A 21923-nucleotide genomic window follows, 5' to 3' on the forward strand; every position below is an offset into this window, starting at 1 on the left:
AATAATACCTCAAAAACTTTACTTTATACCTATTTATCATACTGTAATTAAAATTCATGATGTACATTTTCATAGATAAAATTTTTAAAAGTATTTATTTTCGGGAACCGCACTTCCTACGTTTTATTACATTTGTCAAAAAGGTCAAAATGCATAATGGTAGGAGATGAGCGTTATTAAACTACATTTATTACTACAAAAATGAATACTAATCGAACTCACAAAAAAGTGGAAATAGAGTCAGTATATCCGAACAAATCTAATGTTGATGTCAAAGCACAGATAGTATAAATAGAGGTACGTCACTCTACGTCAATCATAGCGCAGTTGTCAATGTCAAATGATAACCTATAAATTGCGATAATATTTTGAATTTGTGCCTAAACTCTAAAGACTAAAGTACAATTTTACTGATAAAGATATAATTTTATGTTTTAATTCATAAGTTCAATCTTTTTTATTTTAATTAGGGCAAATAATAAGTATGTATAATTTATATTATCTTCATAGACGAATTACAAATACTTAGAATATTTTTTACGAACATTAGTTTTTACATAGTTGTTTATTTACTATCGTTTATAAAGACATAAATTTGTAAGTGCCTTATTTCCTTTGTGTGTGTAACTGTATTAGACAATAGTTGAATGAAAATGTATAATTCAATCGGCAATTTGAAACAACCTTTGGACTTTAGTTAATGCGTTTATAACATGATATATCGAACACCTCTTGTGGTTCTGTGTGTTACAATTATCGTATCCTACTTTTATATGAAGAGTCCAACAGGTGGGTTAAAATTAACAAAAAAACTATTCTTTATTACGAAACAATTAAGTTATTTAGGCTAATAGCATATTCAACCTCTATTCACCAGTCAAAGACAGATAAGGATTCTTAATATAAATTTAAAGATAGTTAAATATTTGTTAACATCATTAGCTAAAGGAGACTACATCATTGTAAATTTTGTTTCAGTCACTGATAAAATGGCAAACAATGGTCTGCTCTTTATTTCGAATGCTGCAAAAGTCCAGACTGTGTGCCAGAGGGCTTCCAAGTATGTTAAGAGGGTGTTATATGTTAAAGTAAAGGAGAACTCAGATAGTGCATTGCCAGTGCTAAGCAAGCAGATAGATAATTTATATTCTAAGGTAAGATGGATTTTTCCAGCCATTATCATAACAATACTTGTTATCAACATGCCATTTGAATGACTTCACATTTTTATTGCATATTCAATGTAAAGTCCCCATATCTAGCATGATTTTACTGTCTGAAGCAAGATTAATACTGAATAGTAATGTATTCGCTTATTTTAAGTAAAAATAGTGTTAGTAAAAGCCTTAACATTGTTAACAATTAAATAATTAGTTTGGTAGTGGTTCATGGACCCACAGTTGGCCTCATGGACATGCACCAAAACCAAATTCCATTTTTGCTCCTCCCAAAATGACATACTTGCAAACTTGTGGTCTTTTTATATAGGCTACTCTTTACTGCGCAAATTCCACCACAAATCCTTCCATGAATCCTTATCCCAAGCCATTCCAAAATTGTATTCCAACCTAGATTTAAATTACACTATTTAAATTCTTTAGAACTTTTCAACCAAGTTTTCCTTCTATGTTTTTCCTAACCTTTCCCCACATTAAATGTCACTGGTACTAGAATAACCATGCAAAAAAATACCATTAGTACTGAATAAGCCTAACCAAGAACTGGAATATATTATTTAATAATTAAAATTACTTTCAGTCACAAGCTAACAATTTAGACATAAGATTGATGCTTAAGCCAAGTGATACAGTTAAGGAGATAAAGACAGGCTATCCAATTGACATGATCCTGTATGACAGTGAGCTTGCCAAGGAAATTGATGACCTGAAGCATGCAGTCTCTACAGTGACAAGTGGATATGAACTGCAGAGCATTGGTAATGTTTAATGGACAAAATATTTCTTGATACTTGACCAATAATTGACTGATACTGATACAATATTGGACTAATAATTGACCAGATTTACTGAAATGAGGTTGTCTTACTACAACTAGACATAAAAATCATTTTAATAAAACAGACAAGGTCATGAAGATCAAACAATACTGTAACCATCTTATTACATGTAATATTACAAAACAATCAGCATTATTTGCTAGTTAGGTGCCAAAGCTGGGCAATGGTATCCCCCATTTGATGTCTGGGTTTCAATACAATAATTAATATAACAAAAATGTTCCAACAGTTTACCTTTCAGGACAAGATGACAGCCAGAATGGACCTGAAGACCCATTAAGAACATACGAGAATGTAGCTCTTGGTGGGACGTTTGACCGTTTGCACAACGGCCACAAGATTCTGCTGTCTCAAGCAGCGCTACGAGCCACCAAGCTACTCACGGTGGGAGTCACTGATGTTAATATGATTCAGTGTAAGAACTATATTTTGGTTCAGTCCTGCTTTAATAATTTGTAAGACAATTGGTCTACTGGGATTATTTTGTACATCTGTTTTAGTGGGTTTGGGTTCTACTTGTTTCGTTAGATTTAACATGCATAATATGTTCTGGAACTTTTGATACTAAGTCTAGGAAGAAAAAAAGTCTATTTGAAGCTACCTTTATTATAAACTATACAAATTTCTTGATTTAGCAAACTTTTTTTTGGTTTTCGAATGAGTAACAAAACTTTTTAAACTTTTTGTTTGTTGTGCAGCCAAAACACTATGGGAGTTAATAGAACCAGTGGAAGTAAGAATAGCACAAGTGCTGAACTTCTTAAGGGATATAAATCCAGACCTAGAGTACAACGTGTTCCCATTAAAGGATTTATACGGACCAACAAAGGATGATCCTAAATATCAGGTATACTATGACACTATAAAGATTTTAAATCTATGTTTATAAATAGTACACTATGATTTATACAGACACTAGGGCTAGATTTTTAATACTACTTCCGTGTTGCGTAATTGAAAAATTAAGCTAATTTTCGAGAGTGGCATTTCTCCACCCTCCCCCTTTTTTCTTTGTAAAACGTGAAATCCACACTTCTTTTAGTGATTTCCATTCATGAATAATTTAATCTCTACTATTCATACACAAACACATTAAATTAGAATTGCATTTGAAAACAGTATTTATTGGCCAGTTATTTAATACACTTTTTCTAGTTAATAGTAGTAAGTGAAGAAACTCTTCGAGGAGCAAAGAAGATTAATGACAAGCGAGTTGCGAACGGCCTCCAACCGATGGACGTGCACGTGATAGGCATGGCTAAAGACTCTCACCCAGAACACTCACATGAAGAGGAGGATAAGATCAGCTCCAGTAATCAGAGAATGAGGCTATTAGGGACCTTGTTGAGGCCGCCTGTGGTAAGGATCAACTTTTCCACACCGACAGTCTTACTGCTTCAACCAAAATCATTTTTTAAGGTTGTCGGGCAAACTTTCCAGCTGATTATATATTTAGTACTGATCTCATACCAACTTCCTATTACATTCATGTTGAATGGCTGTGAATAGTTAGCCAGCTTGAATTCTAAACGCTTCATGCGTTTTATTCCAGCCGAATCCAAACATACCTGATTGGCCATATGTAATCGGTCTAGCTGGAGGAATCGCCAGCGGAAAAAGTAATATAACTAAGAAACTAAAGTGAGTATATGAGAAATGCCTTTTTTCAATACAGTTACAATTACATCTTTAATGTTTTACCTGAAATAAAAAAATCTTGTTCCAACTGTTCAAAAAACTACTGATCACACCGCACGAAATGCCATGAGAAAACAGTTTTAAGGAACTAAAGAAAATATGTTAAATGTTGTATCATAATGCCACCTACCTACCATACCATATCATTCAATTTGAACATAATAATACCTTCTTGTAACCTGAAACTCACAAATAAAATAAAGATCATCTCTTATATCTTAAATACAGATTGAAAGGTGCGGGCGTAGTGAACTGTGATATAATCGCACATGACCTGTACAAGCCGGGGCTGCCGCTCAACCGCACAATATCCGAGGCGTTCGGAAAAGACGTGCTCACCGAGACCGGCGAGATCGACAGGAAGAAACTAGGACAGATCGTATTTAGTGATAAGGTGAGATATATACACTTAAATTATGAAGGAAAAAGTAGTGTGTATTAGTTTCACTAACATACTGCCTTTATAAAACACGCATTTCTAAGAAATTGCCGCTTTGGTTGATTTTCAATTTATCTTTCAAGTCAATACGTCTGGGTAGCGAATGAAGCAAACAATTTGGTTTCCGAAGTCATCTGCCACTTCTTAACGTCAAATTATTGCAGTTGTAAAAGGATTGCAACGCATTAAAATGCTTAGAGCGGCCCTCTCTGGCACAACTACATTAATATTACTTTGAGCATTGGCGGAAAGACCCCTGCTCCTACTAAATTTAAAAGGATCAGTATTTTATTTGTAGGCGCAATTAGAGAAACTGAACAGTATAGTGTGGCCGGCGGTAATAGCGGAGGCTCAGCGTCAGATCCGCGCGTACGGCGAGTCCGGGCACCGCGTGGTCGTCATGGAGGCCGCCGTGCTGGTCCGCGCGCGCTGGTACCAGTACTGCCACCAGCTGTGGTCCGTCATCGTGCCTAGGGACGAGGTATGGGTCTTACTATCTTCACTATCGATAAACTGAATACTACGGCCGGTTTTGATCGCGTCCAGTATCAAAGCTGCACGACACTATACTACACGTATTTTTGCCATATTTCATAAGGTGGCTGATTTCAAATGGCTGCCAATCTGCTTTTTGAAACATCTCGTCGATCATGTTGCCAAAATAAAAAAGTTAAAAGTAATTTGCTATTTGATCAAGAAACGTTTTGAACAAAAAAAAACATTTCAATTTAAAATTTAAGTAACGAAATTGAAATTGACTTTCTCAATTACAGGCCATAAAAAGGCTACAAGACAGAAACCACCTAACGAAAGAAGAAGCTATACAGAGGGTTAACGCTCAACCCTCAAACGAGGAACAGATCGAGAAAGCCAACGTCGTGTTCTGTCCTTTCTGGAGCTACGAGTACACGCAAGGCCAGATCGACCGGGCGTGGCAACATTTACAAGAGATACTGGCTAATAGAAAGTAAATATTGAGCGCTCTATTGTGTAAGGTCAGACAAAAAAGGTGATAAATCACATGAAATCATAGAACACATTAACAGGATATTTTGTTATAGGTAAGCTTTTATAGTTATAATGAGCAAATTTGGTACCTTATCCCAACAATTAGGCGACTTTTCCCCATATCTTAAACAGTAACAGTAGACTAAACCCCCACAACTGTAACACACTTATTATGTATGGTGGTGGTCTCCCACATATAGCTCTTATCAAATCGGACATGGCTCATCAACCTTTTTTGGCTGACCATCCTGAAATTTTGGTACAATCTACGAATACTTGGCAAAAATAAACAGGCGTAAGGAAAGTGTAACGAGACTGTAATATGTGGATATTTTAAATCTTATTTCATGCTGTCATTATTTTCTAAAAGTATGAGTCATGAACATTATGCTCTATTTGTTTCACAATTGAACTAAACGCATCAAAGGGAATTAGCATTTTGTTTTCGGCGCTACTCTGTCGCATGTTTATGTATTAGCGGCGCAAGAGGGCGCTATTAATGTGCGTAGGTTTACTCCCGACCTTATCGAAACCTGTTTTCTGGAAACTTCATCGGAGCAGAAACCTACACTAGCGCCAATTCGTGCAGTGGCTCGAGTTGGAACTACACTCAATAGACGGCTAATGAGGCTGACATAATAATGCTCGCTAAACGCTCGATAAGGATCGGTCCTTGATCTTCGTTTAGTTCTCTCATAGTATTGCTGGACCGAATGAATAACTGAATCAAATTCGAAAGCAGTTTCGGGAGTAATCCTGCTGGTGCTGTGTATGTAGCCTGTCTTATAGATAGTCATCAGTCTTGCCTTCTAATTTAAAATAAATTATTTAAAGAATTATAATTATTGACGGGATATTTAATAAGTGTATATTTTAATCTTACAAAAATGTTAATATTTACTCCTTGATTTCGTATGCGTGTTACTACATTATTACAAATTGGTTTCTGGTTGTGTACAAAGTATGTATAAATAATAATGTGTCTTGTCAATTTAAAAAAAAAATGGGGATTTTGATGGTTAATTTAGTGAATCCTGCATTGTTTTATAATATGTTATATTCGTTTCTTATATGTTGTTCGTCGATCTAAAACAATTTTATATTAATGTTTGAATAGATAATATATTATATAAACTGCCATGCCTCTATTTGATGTAAATAAAATATTTATAAAGGTACTCGGCTTATTACAAAGGCAAAAGCAATAATAATTATAGTATAGTAATAATTTAGGGAATGTAGTTTAATATTGATGTAGCTAAAGTACCTATTGTTAACGCATTTGTCATAGATTTACTGAAAGCATACAATAATTGACAATACCAATACGATTTATTGATTAATCTACAAAATAGTTCAAATATTTCAACTGTTACAAGTTTCAATAGATTTTAGTGAATTAAAACGCATCTTAATTCTTATTAAATTTAAATTGCTTTATGTATATCAACCGTTTCTTAAGTGCCTGACCAATCTGGCTCGAAGAAGTACTGCCTTTAAACAAAGCTGTATGTATATTGCATAATCCTCGCAAATTGTTAGTGCAGGAACTTTGTCTCATCAAAAGTGACGTCATTCTGACGTAAAACAGCAGTATTAAAAACAACTTGCGATGGAATTTAAAAAGTCACAAAATGGCGGCCACGTATGTTAACAATTTGCGGTGATTATATCAGTGCTTAAATAAAAGCTAATTAATATGTATAAAGTGTTTGTAACTCTTAGGACGATATTATGGGTTCAATAAATAAAATATTTTTGTTACAATCTCTTTTATTGGACAATTTTGTCTCATTACGATGATTAGTCAAGGTACGGTCATATATTATGTATTATTCATTAATGATACCATTCTGTCCAGACTAATATTACAACTGGCAACACTCTAAACTGAAGCACTTACATGATATATTATGGTTGAATTTGATATAAATGATTGGTTTATTTATTGAAGTAGAAACGAAATACTATCAAATCGACTTGAGGATTAGTAACGACTAGACCCTTCTGGTTTGAACTCAATTTACTAGCCATTACATTTCAAACGGCTCGCTCAGCTGAAATTTGGACGTGTGGTTAATAATTTTGGATTTGACCTCTTCGTACTCCATGTTCAAAACAGTGTTGGATAGTGAATGACGACACACATGGTCGTCTGGCTATAGTTCGCCATAAAAAATAAACTGCATATAATCATGATGTGTATAACAATCATACTTTTGGCTACCTATTCACATACCGTTTTTGCAAATGCTGACAACATCCCTGCCCATAGTCTAGAGGAGCATAGAATGGAAATGCTTGTAAGTATCGAACATTCATCCATGCTTCGTCAAAAGAAGACCTAAAATGTATTCGCCCAAGCATCGCCTTCTAAAATTCTGCGTTATGTTGGACATGCCTTATTTATACATATATAATGTTGGACAAATTACGGAAAAATATTCTTGCACCGACATGCCGGTGATGAAACTGAATAAATAAATTATTGCAAAGAGGTGTAAAGATATTCCATAATAGGTAGGTATATAATTTGTTACCCATTTTGTTCCAGGTAAAACTGATCACGTTAAATTTTAAAGACAACGGTTGGAATACTTTCGTATGCTTTGGACATTTGCCGGACTCATTCTATCGAAAAATTCGACATGTATCTTACGCCTTTGTTGTATTAGATGATTATGATCAATATAATCCTGAGCAATTCGATACCATGTTAATTAGATACAGTCCTAATATTGTTGTTATCAGTTGTCAAGATTTTAGTCACTTTGAAGAAATGTTACTTAAAGTAATAACTACGCTGTATTGGAATCCTTTAGCTAACGTCATTATTTACTATCAAAAATACGAAGAAAGAGAAAATATAGCAAAAATATTTTTCGCTTTATGGTATCACAAAGCTATAAACGCAATTATAGTGCAATACGACGACTTGCAGGAGACCATGATCATATCAGACTATACTCCATATATTACAAACTCTACATCAATGAAAAATTTATTTGGTTGTTGGACCGCGAGGAAAATCTCTTTAACTGTTCTTAATTTCCAAGAAGGTATCGTTTGCGTTGAAAAATGTCACAACGTAACTATTCACTCAGAACTAAGAGCTTTCCACCTCGGTACATGCATTGGGTTCAACAAAAGAACTGTATTATATAAGGACGTCGATATTCTTAAGAGTGTGGAATTGTTTACTGATAGAAGCAAAAATTACAACGGATTTATGTTCCGTGCATACACTACTGAAGTAGAACCATTCTTTATTATAACGGCTGACAATAATGGTTCTTTCACAATTGGAGCCAGAGATGGAATAATATGGAATACCATGTCCAAACTGATGAATTTTGGTATTGATCTGTCACCAAGTTTAGATGTTATGAAAAAACCATTCGATTTTGAACTGAATATTGAGCAGATATTTGCCTTTTCAAGAAGAAAAGGCGACTTATACCTCATTCCTATATATATCTTTGATATTATCCTAGTGGAAATTGATTTCACATTTCCTTATAAGGAAAGCGGTGTTTGCATTATGTCTAATCGTGCAGGATTTAATACATCATTTATAGATGTAGGTGATACAGATGGTTTCCAGGCTAGTCAACTAAGTGTATGGCTTGGTATTATTGGTATGTGGATAACATTCACCTTATATAAATGGGCAGAACTTGGGCGATTAACCTTTAACCAAGTAGGAAAGGATTTCCTAAATACTGTTAGGAATATCCTATCGTTAAATCTTTGTAATCCACCTAAGCGAAATTCGTTTCGCATTTTTTTGACTATTACAACTTGGAGCATTTTCGTGATAAATTTTTCAACCCAAGCAAAAATAATATCGTTTCTAACAGCTGCAAAGAGAGGTCAAGAAATAGAAACATTTGAAGATGTTATAGAGAAGGGGTATCCTATTCAAGGAATGTCTTCACCTGACCTAATTCTCCCAGAAACCGAGGAAAAGTTCCAGATCATTAATCAGAGGTTGATTCCTTCCCAGGACATATTCGGATGTGTGAAACGAATGACTAACGACTCTCATAGATTTTGTCTCATTGATTGCGCTATTGGTCGTTACTTAGAAAGAAACCGTCTTAATGAAAAAGGTGAACAATACTTACATATTGCAAAAAAAGACAGAATGCATAGTCATTATTTAAATATGCTACTACCGAAACATTCGCCTATGACAAATCGTTTTAATAAATATATGATGATGTTTGTAGAAGCCGGTCTTATAAAGAAATGGGAACAATATCGATACACTGATATCAAGCAGGAGGCGACTATGAAACCATTAGGAATGAATGAAATAAATGTTATATTTCAAATCTACGTGTCCTGTGTTGGATTTACATGTATTATATTTCTAGTAGAAATTATAATGTATAACGTAAATAAGATGGTAAATAAATATTCTAAATCGAAGAAGATGAATTAAATTAGGGCCTGCTGCCTTAACAACAAATTTCCAAATGGAAAATTTTATACGCACGATTGTAACGAAGTTTCAGTATTAAAATTGTATAAATTGACGGTTTGATAATAAATATAAGATATTTTCATTACATTATTTCTATTACATATTTGCATAATTTTACTATTCATTTTGACTTTTGAGACTGTCCATAAACACATTGTTTTCGAAATCTGGCAACACTGACTTTATTGTTTATGGGCGATTCATGGTGGAAAAATTAGTCAACAGTTTTTAAAATAACATCAAAATACACTTGTAACGGCATGTAAAGAGCCTTTAGTTTAGTTTAATGGGAAACACGCATAATAAAAACTCTCAGAACAGAAACCAAAAGCAATCCACGCATTCAGACCGCGACGGCCAGGCGTTCACAAGTCAGGTAAGTGATGAAACGAAAACTTGTCATTCTCAGCTGAACTCGCGTAGCTGATATTTTTGTAGACAGACACTGGTTTTGTGTAATTGTTAGTTGCTGCGCAGTGTATTTAGAATGTGCTTTGTGTTAAGGGGCCAGCGTATATTGGATTCATTAAAATGTCCATTGTTTGTGTCAGTTCTTTGTTACCTCTAAAACGCATAATTTATTTTCGTATATAGTTCAGTCTCTCCCATTTCGTGGGCAACCTCAGCGGGCGTTCCTTCGTCAGTGTTACGAGCAACCAGTCGGTGTACAGCGCATCGCGGCCTTGGTCTCGCGTTTCGAGGCGAAGGTTAGTATACAATTCGTCAAAACAAACAGTTTTCATAATGAAGACGTAAATGGATAGCGCCAGATTCAAATACCACGACTTAAACTCATTCTTATATAAACATTCTCCTACTTTCTTGATTACATTAAATATCTTTTCTAAATAAAAAAAACAACTTTAAAATGAGTTATTGATATAAATTTATTTATGAAATTCTTAAGTAAACAAAATTTACATTCAGTTTGATATTTTATCATTATTTGATAAGATATTGCTACACATATTATTACCATGGTTTTGGTAACTTACAAGTCATGGTCAGGACAATATGATTTGCATAAATAAATGAATAATCAATATAAAAGGAAAAAGTATTGTAAAAAATCTTATACTATAATTAAACTACATGTAAATCAAATGGATTGAAACCTTGAGAAGATGTCAAACAATGCTACTAGCTGTTATAAAAAATAATTATCATGAATCATAACAGTAATCAGTGTTGTTAGAACCACAATAACTACATCCTGTGATACCTATGTGTGAATCTATTTTATTATGCTTTTCTACATGATATTATGTAAATAGATTGACTTGCCTAGCCTACAATATAAGAATTTAATATTAAGTTTGAAGGTTGCTAAGGCCTTGCAGCTATTAAGAAATTTTTAAACATGTTTCCATGTATCATTAGCATATGCATTAAACTGTATTTATCTTAATTTGTCTATGGTTGTGCAAAAAAAAAATAAGAAAAAAGAAATGATTTCTCTGTGATATATTAAGCCATATAATTTACATTAATATGATATTTCTTGATATTAACAGTGGGTAAAATCTAACTTAACTATGATATTGTTATTTATAATACAATATTTTCTACTCTGTTATATGCCAGTGAACATTATTATTTCACTAATGCATTTAATTTATTATACTTGTGTTTAGCCCTCCAATTTTTATCTACACATACTGTATCAAATTGAATTTCACACTTTTCCGTTCTGAGCATTGATTGCTGTTTTTTTTATAGTTTCATCATTACATTGCTTTTTGAATGTTTAGTTTATTGCAGATAAGCGATACCTGTTTAAGTATTTTTATCTCTAAATAAAATCAAAATATATGCTTGTAAGTTCATGTGTCAAATATTTAAAAATAAAGGCTATCACTGTGTAATAACATAGTCAAGTACAAGTAAATAGTACATAATAATCAGAGATACATTTCTGATGTCATATTTGCATATTTGGCCCAAGTCATGTCACTGTTGGTTTTTTCTGTTAAATTCTTCTAAAACAGGCTTTTAGGTAAAATGCTTTAAAATCTCCAATATATTACAGATGGAATGACTCCACATTAAAAAATCCACTAGAAGCAAGCAAGACAGCCTGGCCAGTGGCCCACAAAGAATCAATCTTCCAGCCTGAATTCCCCATCACCACTGACTTACTTCAGAAAGACTTTCAGATCGAAGAGACTATAGCCAAGGGTGCATTTGGTGAAGTCTATAAAGTCAAGAAGATCAGTGAAAATAAAGAATACGCACTGAAGGTGCTCAGTAAGTCACAGGTGAGCTTTTTCAATTGCTTATTAACATAACTTCGATAAGAAAAGAGCAATTGCTACTGCAATTGCAATTCAGTTAGTATAATTTTTAAGTCTAGTTTACAGCTGTTTTTGTTGGCTGTATGAATTTTCTGACACAAGTGATGGAGGCTTTATACTAAGAATAATTATGTTAGTTAAAAACTATAAATAGTATGTGTATTTACTCTGTTTCTAACTTCATTTATAACATTTGCCATATGTAATTACTATTTTCAAAATTTCTTCTGATTTATGTGCCATTGTTTGTAATACAAAGATTAAAAAGATATGGCCAAACGCTTGCAATACTCAAAGGGCCTCTTTCGTAACCTAATAGTCTACAATTGGGGAAATTGTTACTCAATTTAAAGCAATAAGGAATGCTCTAGGTATTAAGGCCGTCGACATACTGGCTGTAAAGATACAGTCGTAATAATTCTTGACACTACATTAGATTAGATAAGCAATCATCCACTTGACATAACTTAGATCTTTATCGAATTCTTTCACGTTTATTTAACTCAGTCTATCTTGTTAAAATGGTCTCTCAACTCAACTTTAAAAAGGAAGTGGTTCTCAATTCGTCTATAATTTGTTTTTTTATGTTTGTGACTTAAGAACTTTGGACTAGATAAATCAATATTGTTGATTAAGTTTTCATTCAATAACTGTTTCATTTTCAATTTCATTAAGATTTTTGCTCATACTATTTCATTCACTGTATCCGTAATACCAAGGATTATCATTATTATGTGTTGAAGTTCGGTCTCCAGGAAGCTAAAGTCCAGTCGTATGACTTTTGAGAACCTTTTACTTGAGGCAGGAATAAAGGTGGTGATGCAAATTAAATTGCTGCATGACATAGTGAACACTTCAGTTTTATTACCAGAGCGTTTGTTGAACGTGGTGTTTATAGCCATCACTCTTTACTGGTTACTGAGAACTGCAGCTCCCCACAGTCCTAAGCCCATAGTTGTCTAGCAATAATATTTGATTCTATGTTACAATTAATGACAATGTTTAAAATCTCGATACAAAAAATAGGCATCCCTGTAAAAGACCACATGGGTATGTGGTCTTAAAATTAACAGATGGCCTGTCAGGTTCTCAAAGCTTCATATTATTACACTAATCTCGTGAGAAGGAAGCGACATCATATTACAACCGATCTCCTTGTCAGCTTCCTTCAAATTGTAGTAGGCATTTAGAACAATAACACTGTCAAGAATTGTTTAGGTGACTGTTGAAGTTTTAAGAGGGTAATTAGAGGCTAATACAACCATGACATGGAGATAATTTTGAAAGTTTAAATGATTAGCAGTTTTTTTGTTAAATAGGGTAACTGACCTACAGCGATTATCAAGTATGTTTGTAAAAACCACTTACGTTATAATGATATAAGAAATGTGAACAGTAATGATGTAATTTACAATTATAGCTGAAGGTGTATGCTCTCATCTATTCCATAGGTTCTATCGTTTGTTTTTATAACGATCTATTTATTTTCTGATTGTATCTCTCATATATCCTGGTTGAGTTTTTATTCCCATTAACGTCGCTTTGTGTTGTTTGGTTTTTTCTTGCCAATGATGTGACAATATGGTACTGGTTTCAAACTACAAAAGATTTTTTATTCTACAGACTCTCAGTTGTTAGACTGTTAAATATTCTCGAAAACTACCTTTCTATACGTGGAAACCTGTTGCGTTTTAAAAGACCTCTCCAAAATCTACCATTGATGTAATCGTTCATCCTTAATCATGTGGTCTGATCAACCTTACTAGTTCTAAGGTATTAAAGTGAAAAAAGCATTGCACTGTAATGCGCTTATATCTCGAATCTCGTTATCATGCTGACCCATATGTAAACTTATTACCACTAAATGTGTTTCATGCGGCGATAAGCTTTACATACTACTTAATGCCTCTTATCACAGATATTTCGTCGCTCACTTATGTTAGACTTACACTGAAGACTGCGAAAAAAGTGACGGACTAGTTTTAGTTTTTTCATTAATACATGTTCGTGCCGTCGAATCTCGCTTATCATGCAAGTATCTACCTATATATAATTGTTGGCTATAACTTTAATATCGGAAGCATATATTTGAGCCGAGGTCGCGTTGTGTGATATACTTATAACTAAAACAAAGATTTATCTGGATGTATTGAAGTTTATTGTTAGAAAATTTTGCTGAGTAAGCTTAACAGAAACCGTCGGTTAAACACGTTCTTATAGATCGTGTTTAAATGATTAAAATATCAGTGAGTAAGTACCGAGCGGTTGATCCGTAGCGCGGTCAGCCGCGTGGAACGAGCCACGGTGTTCCCTATCGCGACTCCGTCTGTGACACATGTCTACCGCATCATTTTAACGCGTAATTATCCACAATGTAAACTAATGATAACTCGTGTTAGATTACCGCTTACTCAATAATTTAAGAGCATTATCGGCATGAAGACCCCCGACTAGGATGTATCCGAGGTCTCTTGATATTAATTGAATTACTACTTAAATCTATTTTCGATAAAATTAGTGCGCAATTTATTTACGCAGTTACGGCTAATCACTTAAATCGTCATTGCACATGGAAATACCCGCTTTTGTTGCGAAACCGTATTTGGTACTTACCTCGTAATTAGTGCGAACGCTTTCTTTTCCTCCTTTACTATAATAATTCACATACAAGTCAACATGGTTCGCAATTAATTTCAGATTGTGAACGAGAGTGCGGTGCGTCAAGTGAAAGAGGAGGCGCGCATACAAGCGGCGTGCGGTCATCATTCCTTCATAGCGGGAGCCGTGGCCCGCTGGCAGACCAAGAAAAGACTTTACATTGGTAAGTCAACTCATCATCAGCTCATCCATAATATATGACGCTATATCCAATATCATATACCCTACATTTGCAGACGATAATATGATAAGCTCATGACGATTTATTTAAAAATATCTATCTTGTTATCGATTTTATCACTATTAGTAAAAAATCCTTGTTGTTTTAAGGTGAATGTAATGTTATCTGTAACTCGCAGACATTGCGACACCATTGTAATATTTCAAAAAATGATATTTTGTAAATATTGTCAGAGTAAATATTAAGAAGACTTTGTCCTGTCTGCGTAGATGTGGCACTCACGAGACCTGTGATAGTCACTTAGTTGTTGGATGATTGCATTATCTTACACTCTAAATATAGTCTACCGGCTACCAGGCATGACACGGACACTCGACAGTTTGACGATTCTAGTGCTCCGTCCTTAAATCCAATTTATTTCGAATTCAACAGGACGACCCAATTAACAACATGACCTACTACCAATGCACAACCAAAATTAGGTAAATTTAAATTGAATACAGGAAAATAATATCGCAGTTTCCGCAACAAATGACATTCGACATTGTTAACCCCATGACATTTTTGTCGCCAATTAGAATGATAAATTGTTAGTCATCAGTCGTTTTAGCAACATAAAAAGTGTTGTTAAACGGTTGAGTTGTGCCGGTTAGCGGTCACTTAGTCAACCTGCACTAGATGTGGTCACAGGGTTAATTTGTTGACGGCGGAAGTACATGAGATTAAGTCGTCGACAGATAACGCCCGACCCAATAGTAAAGGTGATTGTTCTTGATAAAGCTTTTCAAAACTATCTCTGTCATCACACAATGCTATCATTTTTATCGGTTATGTTTACCTTCTTGTTGAGACCTATTTGTACGTCAATTACGGCAGTTTACAAAATGAGGTCGCTCCGGTATTGTATTTGTTAAATTTGAATCATTTTGACATTGTTGTTTGTATAATTTATTGATTGAGGACGCTTATCGGTTAGGTAATTTGACCGGGTATAGAGATCAATTCATGTATATGTTAATTAGGAACGTTTGTTGGTATGAATTATATCTGCAACGCAATATCTGTGTAGGGTTATCTCGTGATAGGCTGGGGCTTATCTAGAGACCTATTTTACCTTTAGAGCCTAAATATCAGACACATAAACACTGATAAAGCATGTACCTACAGCATTATACTTGTCTGGAAAGCAGTGTTTTATTTGATCTTAATGTAACAGTTGTTATCTTAGCCATTGTTAGTAAAGATTATGTATATTATTTATGTAGATATCTCGTTTTGTCTAGTCGAAGTCTAGATTTAGTTAAAACATTACTCAAGGCCCTAGAAACATGCAGATTAGAAAAGACTTTACATTGGCGGTTTCCAATAGTTTTATCACTTTAATTCTATTAAAGGTCTCAATACCAAAAAACCAAAATTCTCTAGCTGACAAGCACTTGTTTATAATTTATTAATGGTAATTATTGGCTTTTTTGATTACCCATCTATCAAACCATTATTTTTACTAATTAATAATAATAGCAAGTTGATAAAACTAGTAGTTGCACAATATAACGATAAAAAATTCTTCGTTGAGTCTCATGCTTACTATCACTTTATGTGAGGGTAAATACAGGTAGATAAGCTGAGGTATCACCATGGGAACCACAAGGATTCTCCTGCTAAACCAAAAGAAAAAGCTGCTGGTATATCAAAGAACTTCTTAACATTGAGTCGCTTATTCATGGTTGTGTATGTCATCAAGATCAATCTGTTTACAGTTTCAGAATACATTCCTGGTGGTGAGCTGCTAGCCTTACTCGACAAATACGGCAGGTTACCTGAAGACCTCGTCAAGATATTCGTCGCAGAAATTGCTATTGCTATCGGTAAGCTTATATCTTCAAATGTTATATTCAACAACCTTACTAATAACTTTTAAACAGGGTCGTAAAATTTTTGTTCAACTGTCTTCCAGATTTTCTTCATAACGCTGGCGTTATATACCGTGATTTGAAACCCGAGAATATACTGCTTGATTCTGATTACCATATACGTTTGATAGACTTTGGATTGTCTAAGTGGCTGTCCATCGGATCGCGCACAACCACGCTCTGTGGGACCCTGAAGTATATGGGTAAGTGTTATATCAAGTGTTAAAATACATATCATTATGACATTTACAGGCGACATTGTCAATCTAGTACATCCGTGTAGGAGAATGTTGTTTACGTAATAGGAACTAGGTTAATTAGTTTTAAATAACTCGTGAAACTAAAGCGGTCATTCTCCATTTCAGTGCGGGAGTTGACTCGTTTGATAATTTAAAAATGGCACAGTGCATCGCTCGCTCCGTATCCGTCGCGTCCGTGAACCAGTCGAGCCGTCAGTAGCCGGAGCGGGTTCGCGTGATTATGTCGATAGTAGCGGCGAGCACTCGCGCGTCGGCCCACTGACGCCGGCAATATGAATGCACGAACTATCGCGTTCGAACTGTCCATGGAAGGCAGGCAGGTCGACGAGGTGGTCGCTTGCATCTTCCACACCGTCCTGTTCCACCGCTCGAGCGGCAAGTTCACGTACAACAACGAGGAGAGCTACTCCATCCGCACCGTGAGCTACGTGGACGTGGACTGCGACTTCATCGACTTCACGTACGTGTGCTGCGAGTCGGAGGCGCTGGGCCGCAACGTGAAGCGCGAGATCTCGGACTTCTCGTCGCTGCTGCGCGGCGCGGACGCGGGCGCCGCGCGCGGCTCCATCTCGCTGGAGTTCTTCCAGAAGCGGCGCGCGCGCTGGCCCTTCCAGCCCGAGTGCGTGCCCTGGGAGGTCTGGACCGTGTACTGCGAGCTGGCCGAGGCCCGCTCCGAGCACGACATGCACACCAAGCACGAGAACGTCGTGGAGATGCTGCAGGACAAGATCGTCTTCATCACCGAGATCATCAACCGCCACGAGTACGTGCCCAAGATGCCCAGCCGCTCGGACGCCGACCTCATCTTCGACACGTCGTACGCGGACATCCAGCCCTACCTGTTCAAGGTGCACTACAACCTGTCGGGCGCGCCGCCCACGTCCGTGGGCAACACCGTGCGCAAGCTCATCCGCGACACGCTCTCCTTGTGATCGAGTCGCGGCCCTCACTGTGCGTTGCCCGCTAACCAGCTGAGCGGCTGGTCTGCCGGCTGACAAATAACACCAATTTTTGTAATCTTTTGAAGCTACTAAAAGTATCATATAGATAGGTGACGTCGCCTAGTACGGTACATATTATTTTACTAAAGATTTAAAAGTGAAAAGTGTGATTTATTTTTACTACGGACTTGTGTGTATAAATAATCATATTGAAGAATGATATGTTTAACTATTGGAACTGTTTTTAACATTTTGACAATACATAACATCTGAATCTAATATATCTGTGTCATTTATTGTACTTATGCTTTGTTTGTTGCACAAACGTTTGTCGTAGTTCTCGTTGCAATTAATGTTTTGTCGTATTGATATTTATCAGATTTATAACTGACTGTTAGCTTATACTAAACTCTTGTGTTTAATGATCGTGTAGGTATATTTTATTAGAAGTTCCAGCTTGTCTAAAGTATAATGGTTGGGGTCTTATTTAGGTAGAGATCAGGTGTGCGTGTTTCGCTCACATAATATTAACATTCCCCGAGTGGGGAGGAGCTGAGCCAGAGCGAGCCTTGTATTTAACAAATAATTTTGATGTAATCGAAGATTTTGTCTGTTGTAATGTTAGTTTTAAATTTAGTTGTAATACCAGAGCTATGACTCGGAAGGCTGGTTGATGTGTCCATTATTTTTCGTTTATTTAAGCTTTGGAAACGTCTGTTGGTTATTACTAAGTTTTTTTTTTAAATAGACACGATTCTCAAGCATTCACAGAAGTTTGATGTAGGAATAATAGTTACCTAGAAATTGTTTGTGTAAGTTGTAGTTCTTATGATTGTAATGAAACACTTGTGTTTTTGTTGATGTGGTGGCACTAAAGTTTTATATTCTTGACTAACGCTTCTAAGATAAGTCGAACACGAGTCGAGTCACACTGTACTCATAGTCATTTGACTATTTACTTATATTTAAATAATCGCTTTGTGATATCGCCGAGAATAATCCAGAATATTTATGACTAAATATGTATAAAATATATTGAATTCTAATTACGTGTGTGAATCTATAGAAGATTGAATTATTATATTATAGATATTACGACTTAAGTAGTTATGTAATGTCATTAATTTTATGGATGTGTATTATAAATATTGTAAATAGCAATGATAGATGTCACTTCAAATTATTCGAATAGTTCAAGCGGTTTGTTGAGAGAGCTTTATCGGTATATTGTACTAGATGATCAGTGATTGTTCTATGTATTATGTAAATGTTAGGATTATCGCGGTGCGTGTCTCACGCCTAGTTAAGTGATGGTACGGTGATTAATCAAATTATATTGTAATGTCATCCTTACTCATGTTCTAATACTTGTTTACGATCTTCCTATTTTCTTATGAGTTCTGTTAAAGAGATCTTAATTTATGATAGCGCGACTCGAAGACGTCGCGAAAGATAATTATGTCCTTGAATCCATGACGATTTTGCAACAGATAATATTGTAGGATAACTAATAACTATATTCTAAACATAGTATAATATCGCATATGAATGTATATGCCAGTGTCAAGTGACTTTATTTTTTTGTTTTTCTAGAGGACCGCGAACTGAGTCCATCCATACAATTCTGATTTACTATCCTACCTCATTTTGTGACTCTAGCTTTAGTGTATCACGTCTCTAGGCCTATCTAATCACACTTATACCTATATAAAATATTTATCAGAATTGTTTCGTCACCAAAGATGAGGCTGTACGCTTTACAATTCAAATTCTTTTAAATGTTTGCCTATAATATTAAAAGATAATCTTTTTCATGCAAAGTTTTTAACGAGAAAGAACGAACGATGCATGTACAAGATTATCTTTAACTCAAAGATTTTTATGATATCCATTTGTAATTTTCATATCAATGAGTACCTTAAAATTTTAATGATTTCATAATGTTTACATAGGAAACACCTGGTGATAACGACAATATATTTTACTCTATTGATACCTTACGGTGTGCCTCGTATAGTGTGGTATCTCAAACCCATTGTATAATATTATATCATCGCACTCTCGCTATGGCCTTATTTAAAAAGATGTTTTAGAACTATAAATTCACGAATCGCGTGTAATAACGGCTGTTACATATTAGAGTTTATGATAAATGAAACAGGAAGTATATATGTTGTGATGTATAAGTTCAAAAAAAAAATAAGCTAAAAATCTTAGTCTTGTGATATAATTTATATATAAGTGAATAAATGATGAAGTATTGATGTTGTTTTTTTTTTACAAAAACTTGTAATGACAAATTGAAAAACAATAATTGATTCAATATTTTTTCTGCAAGGTTACGTTTCGTTGACGGTGTTTTATTGCTATGAATCTTAGCAAAAAGTAAAATAAGTTTATACTAAAACGTAACTATGTTGTAATATTAAAACAGTACTTTTGATCCTTTGATAACTAAGTAATTGAATAATAAATTATCACACGGCTAGAGTTAAAACTACACTATTATTATTACGCATTCGGACATTCTATGAAAAGTGAAAAGCAAGAGGACTTCGTGTGCTACACGTCATCGTGATGTTCCATAGAAAAGTAATTATATTTTATTTTAATACATACACTTACATAAACAAAAGCTAAAGCGTGAACAGAGGAATGACTGCGTAGAGCACAAGAAGTGTGAATGCTTGTACACAATATATTTTACGCATTTAATACACAATTTATGTAATTTTGGTGCAATCACAATGAGGTACATAAAATGAGTTCCTTTTATGATATTAAAGAATTATTATTTCGTTTGAACCTATCCTGTCCCATTGCTGTCCAAAATGATTATCTTTTTCTAGAAGTTTCGCTCTTTCGTTTCCTTCTGGATCTTGGATTAGCTAAAAGGGACTAATTTCATCGTAGTAATGCAACAGAACATCAGAAATATATACACATATAATATAGTACCTACTATATCTGATATCTGTATCAAATATATGTTTTTTTAAACATGATTTCCAGACTAAGGAATTTAATGTCTATATCACGATTCCACAAAATATGACATTTTATTTTACCCCTAAATAAGATGGACTTACCAGATTGTGATAGCACCAATATTATCTCTTTTTCTTCGTGTGAAGTCACCTATGTTATTGTCTACAGCCCCGGAGGTTCTGAGTCGCGAGCCCTACGGTCATGCAGTGGATTGGTGGTCGCTGGGCGTTCTTACCTGCCGGATGTTGACTGATGAGGTACGTGACGAATGATTTATTATACTTAAATTCATAAAATTATAGCAATTAGTATAAAGTATTATTAACATGATATATTTTAAGTGGCAATGAAACCTTATTCCTATCAAAGTTCTACACAACGAATAAGAGCACTGCAATATTGAGTTCTAGAGTTTTATGAATCTGATTGCAGTCCTTAACTTTAACTAAAAAATATTTAGTGATTGTGTAATTGAATCCTAGTATATTTAATTGAAGATAGATAGATTTCAACGACGTGCAATTAGACGCCGGTGCCCAGCAGTGGAGGAATACGGGCTGATAGCATGAAAAAAAAACTATGTTGTTAAATACATAAAATATTTGCTTACCACAAGTAACTACGTAGTAGTATTGTATAGTAATCTATGATATTTTTCAATGCACGGAAAACAGCTAGATGAATACTTCATTAAGTTGTTAGTTTGTAATTAGCATTCCACCCGATATTGTCATATTCCGGGCACGTCGCCTGTTGCATGTCGTCTTAAGTAAGGATGGAATACTCGATTAGTCGACGGCCCGACTTTACTTCCATTATATTTTAGTAAGATAGACTCGTTTTATACAGATAGAGAAGAAAATAACTCCTGTGTGTTAGAAAAGTTTTTTTGTAACAGTTACATCTAATCTAATATTTAATATCTAGGCATCTTTTAAGTACTTTTTTAGCCCCAGCTGAAATGTCTTTATTTTATTGATGATGTGATGTATTTGTTGATCTGTTTTAAGCGCGCCATGATAGTCCAGATAGCTTGA

The 21923-nt window shown here is 34.8% G+C and overlaps 3 protein-coding genes across 9 annotated transcripts in view; all 3 read left to right on the forward strand.

Moving 5' to 3' along the window:
• Positions 1–333: 333 nt before the first annotated feature.
• On the forward strand, positions 334–6926 carry LOC113499988 (bifunctional coenzyme A synthase). 4 transcript variants are annotated; one of them, XM_026880624.1, is made up of 10 exons: positions 334–482; positions 979–1154; positions 1759–1936; positions 2247–2432; positions 2716–2864; positions 3173–3376; positions 3570–3658; positions 3944–4109; positions 4453–4635; positions 4928–6926. In XM_026880624.1, the coding sequence occupies exons 2-10, from the start codon at positions 990–992 to the stop codon at positions 5123–5125; spliced, it is 1518 nt and encodes a 505-aa protein (XP_026736425.1). In that variant the 5' UTR covers positions 334–482; positions 979–989; the 3' UTR covers positions 5126–6926. The 4 variants fall into 4 exon arrangements, with proteins under 4 accessions (XP_026736425.1, XP_026736426.1, XP_026736424.1 ...); XM_026880625.1 differs by lacking the exon at positions 334–482 and adding an exon at positions 538–597; XM_026880623.1 differs by lacking the exon at positions 334–482 and adding an exon at positions 607–789 and having other exon boundaries at positions 2259–2432.
• Positions 6927–6997: 71 nt separating this feature from the next.
• On the forward strand, positions 6998–9734 carry LOC113499986. The gene has a single exon (XM_026880621.1). It carries the CDS (start codon positions 7876–7878, stop codon positions 9607–9609), a length of 1734 nt encoding a protein of 577 aa, XP_026736422.1. The 5' UTR covers positions 6998–7875; the 3' UTR covers positions 9610–9734.
• Positions 9735–9819: 85 nt separating this feature from the next.
• LOC113499989 (autophagy-related protein 101) overlaps positions 9820–21923 on the forward strand; it is a 51244-nt gene continuing 39140 nt past the window's right edge. The window contains exons 1-7 of one of the 4 annotated variants that reach the window (XM_026880627.1): positions 9820–10027; positions 10246–10358; positions 11681–11909; positions 14643–14766; positions 16545–16652; positions 16742–16900; positions 21055–21143. In XM_026880627.1, coding sequence (XP_026736428.1) covers positions 9938–10027; positions 10246–10358; positions 11681–11909; positions 14643–14766; positions 16545–16652; positions 16742–16900; positions 21055–21143 — 912 coding nt within the window. In that variant the 5' untranslated portion in view covers positions 9820–9937. Of the gene's footprint in view, positions 10028–10245; positions 10359–11680; positions 11910–11956; positions 13977–14642; positions 14767–16544; positions 16653–16741; positions 16901–17062; positions 20163–21054; positions 21144–21923 lie in introns of those variants that run through there. The other 3 variants (XM_026880629.1, XM_026880628.1, XM_026880630.1) reach the window with 3 other exon arrangements.

This window comes from Trichoplusia ni, chromosome 13, assembly GCF_003590095.1.
Source record: "Trichoplusia ni isolate ovarian cell line Hi5 chromosome 13, tn1, whole genome shotgun sequence".
In the NCBI taxonomy this organism is placed as follows: Eukaryota; Metazoa; Arthropoda; class Insecta; order Lepidoptera; family Noctuidae; genus Trichoplusia; species Trichoplusia ni.

Bases quoted from the DNA above. Each gene is read 5' to 3' on its own strand.
- LOC113499986 (XM_026880621.1), top strand. From the start codon at position 7,876: ATGTTAATTAGATACAGTCCTAATATTGTTGTTATCAGTTGTCAAGAT.
- LOC113499988 (XM_026880622.1), top strand. From the start codon at position 714: ATGATATATCGAACACCTCTTGTGGTTCTGTGTGTTACAATTATCGTA. The intron at 3,659-3,943 runs GTGAGTATATGA...TCTTAAATACAG, and splicing joins AATATAACTAAGAAACTAAA to ATTGAAAGGTGCGGGCGTAG. The intron at 4,110-4,452 runs GTGAGATATATA...TTTTATTTGTAG, and splicing joins AGATCGTATTTAGTGATAAG to GCGCAATTAGAGAAACTGAA.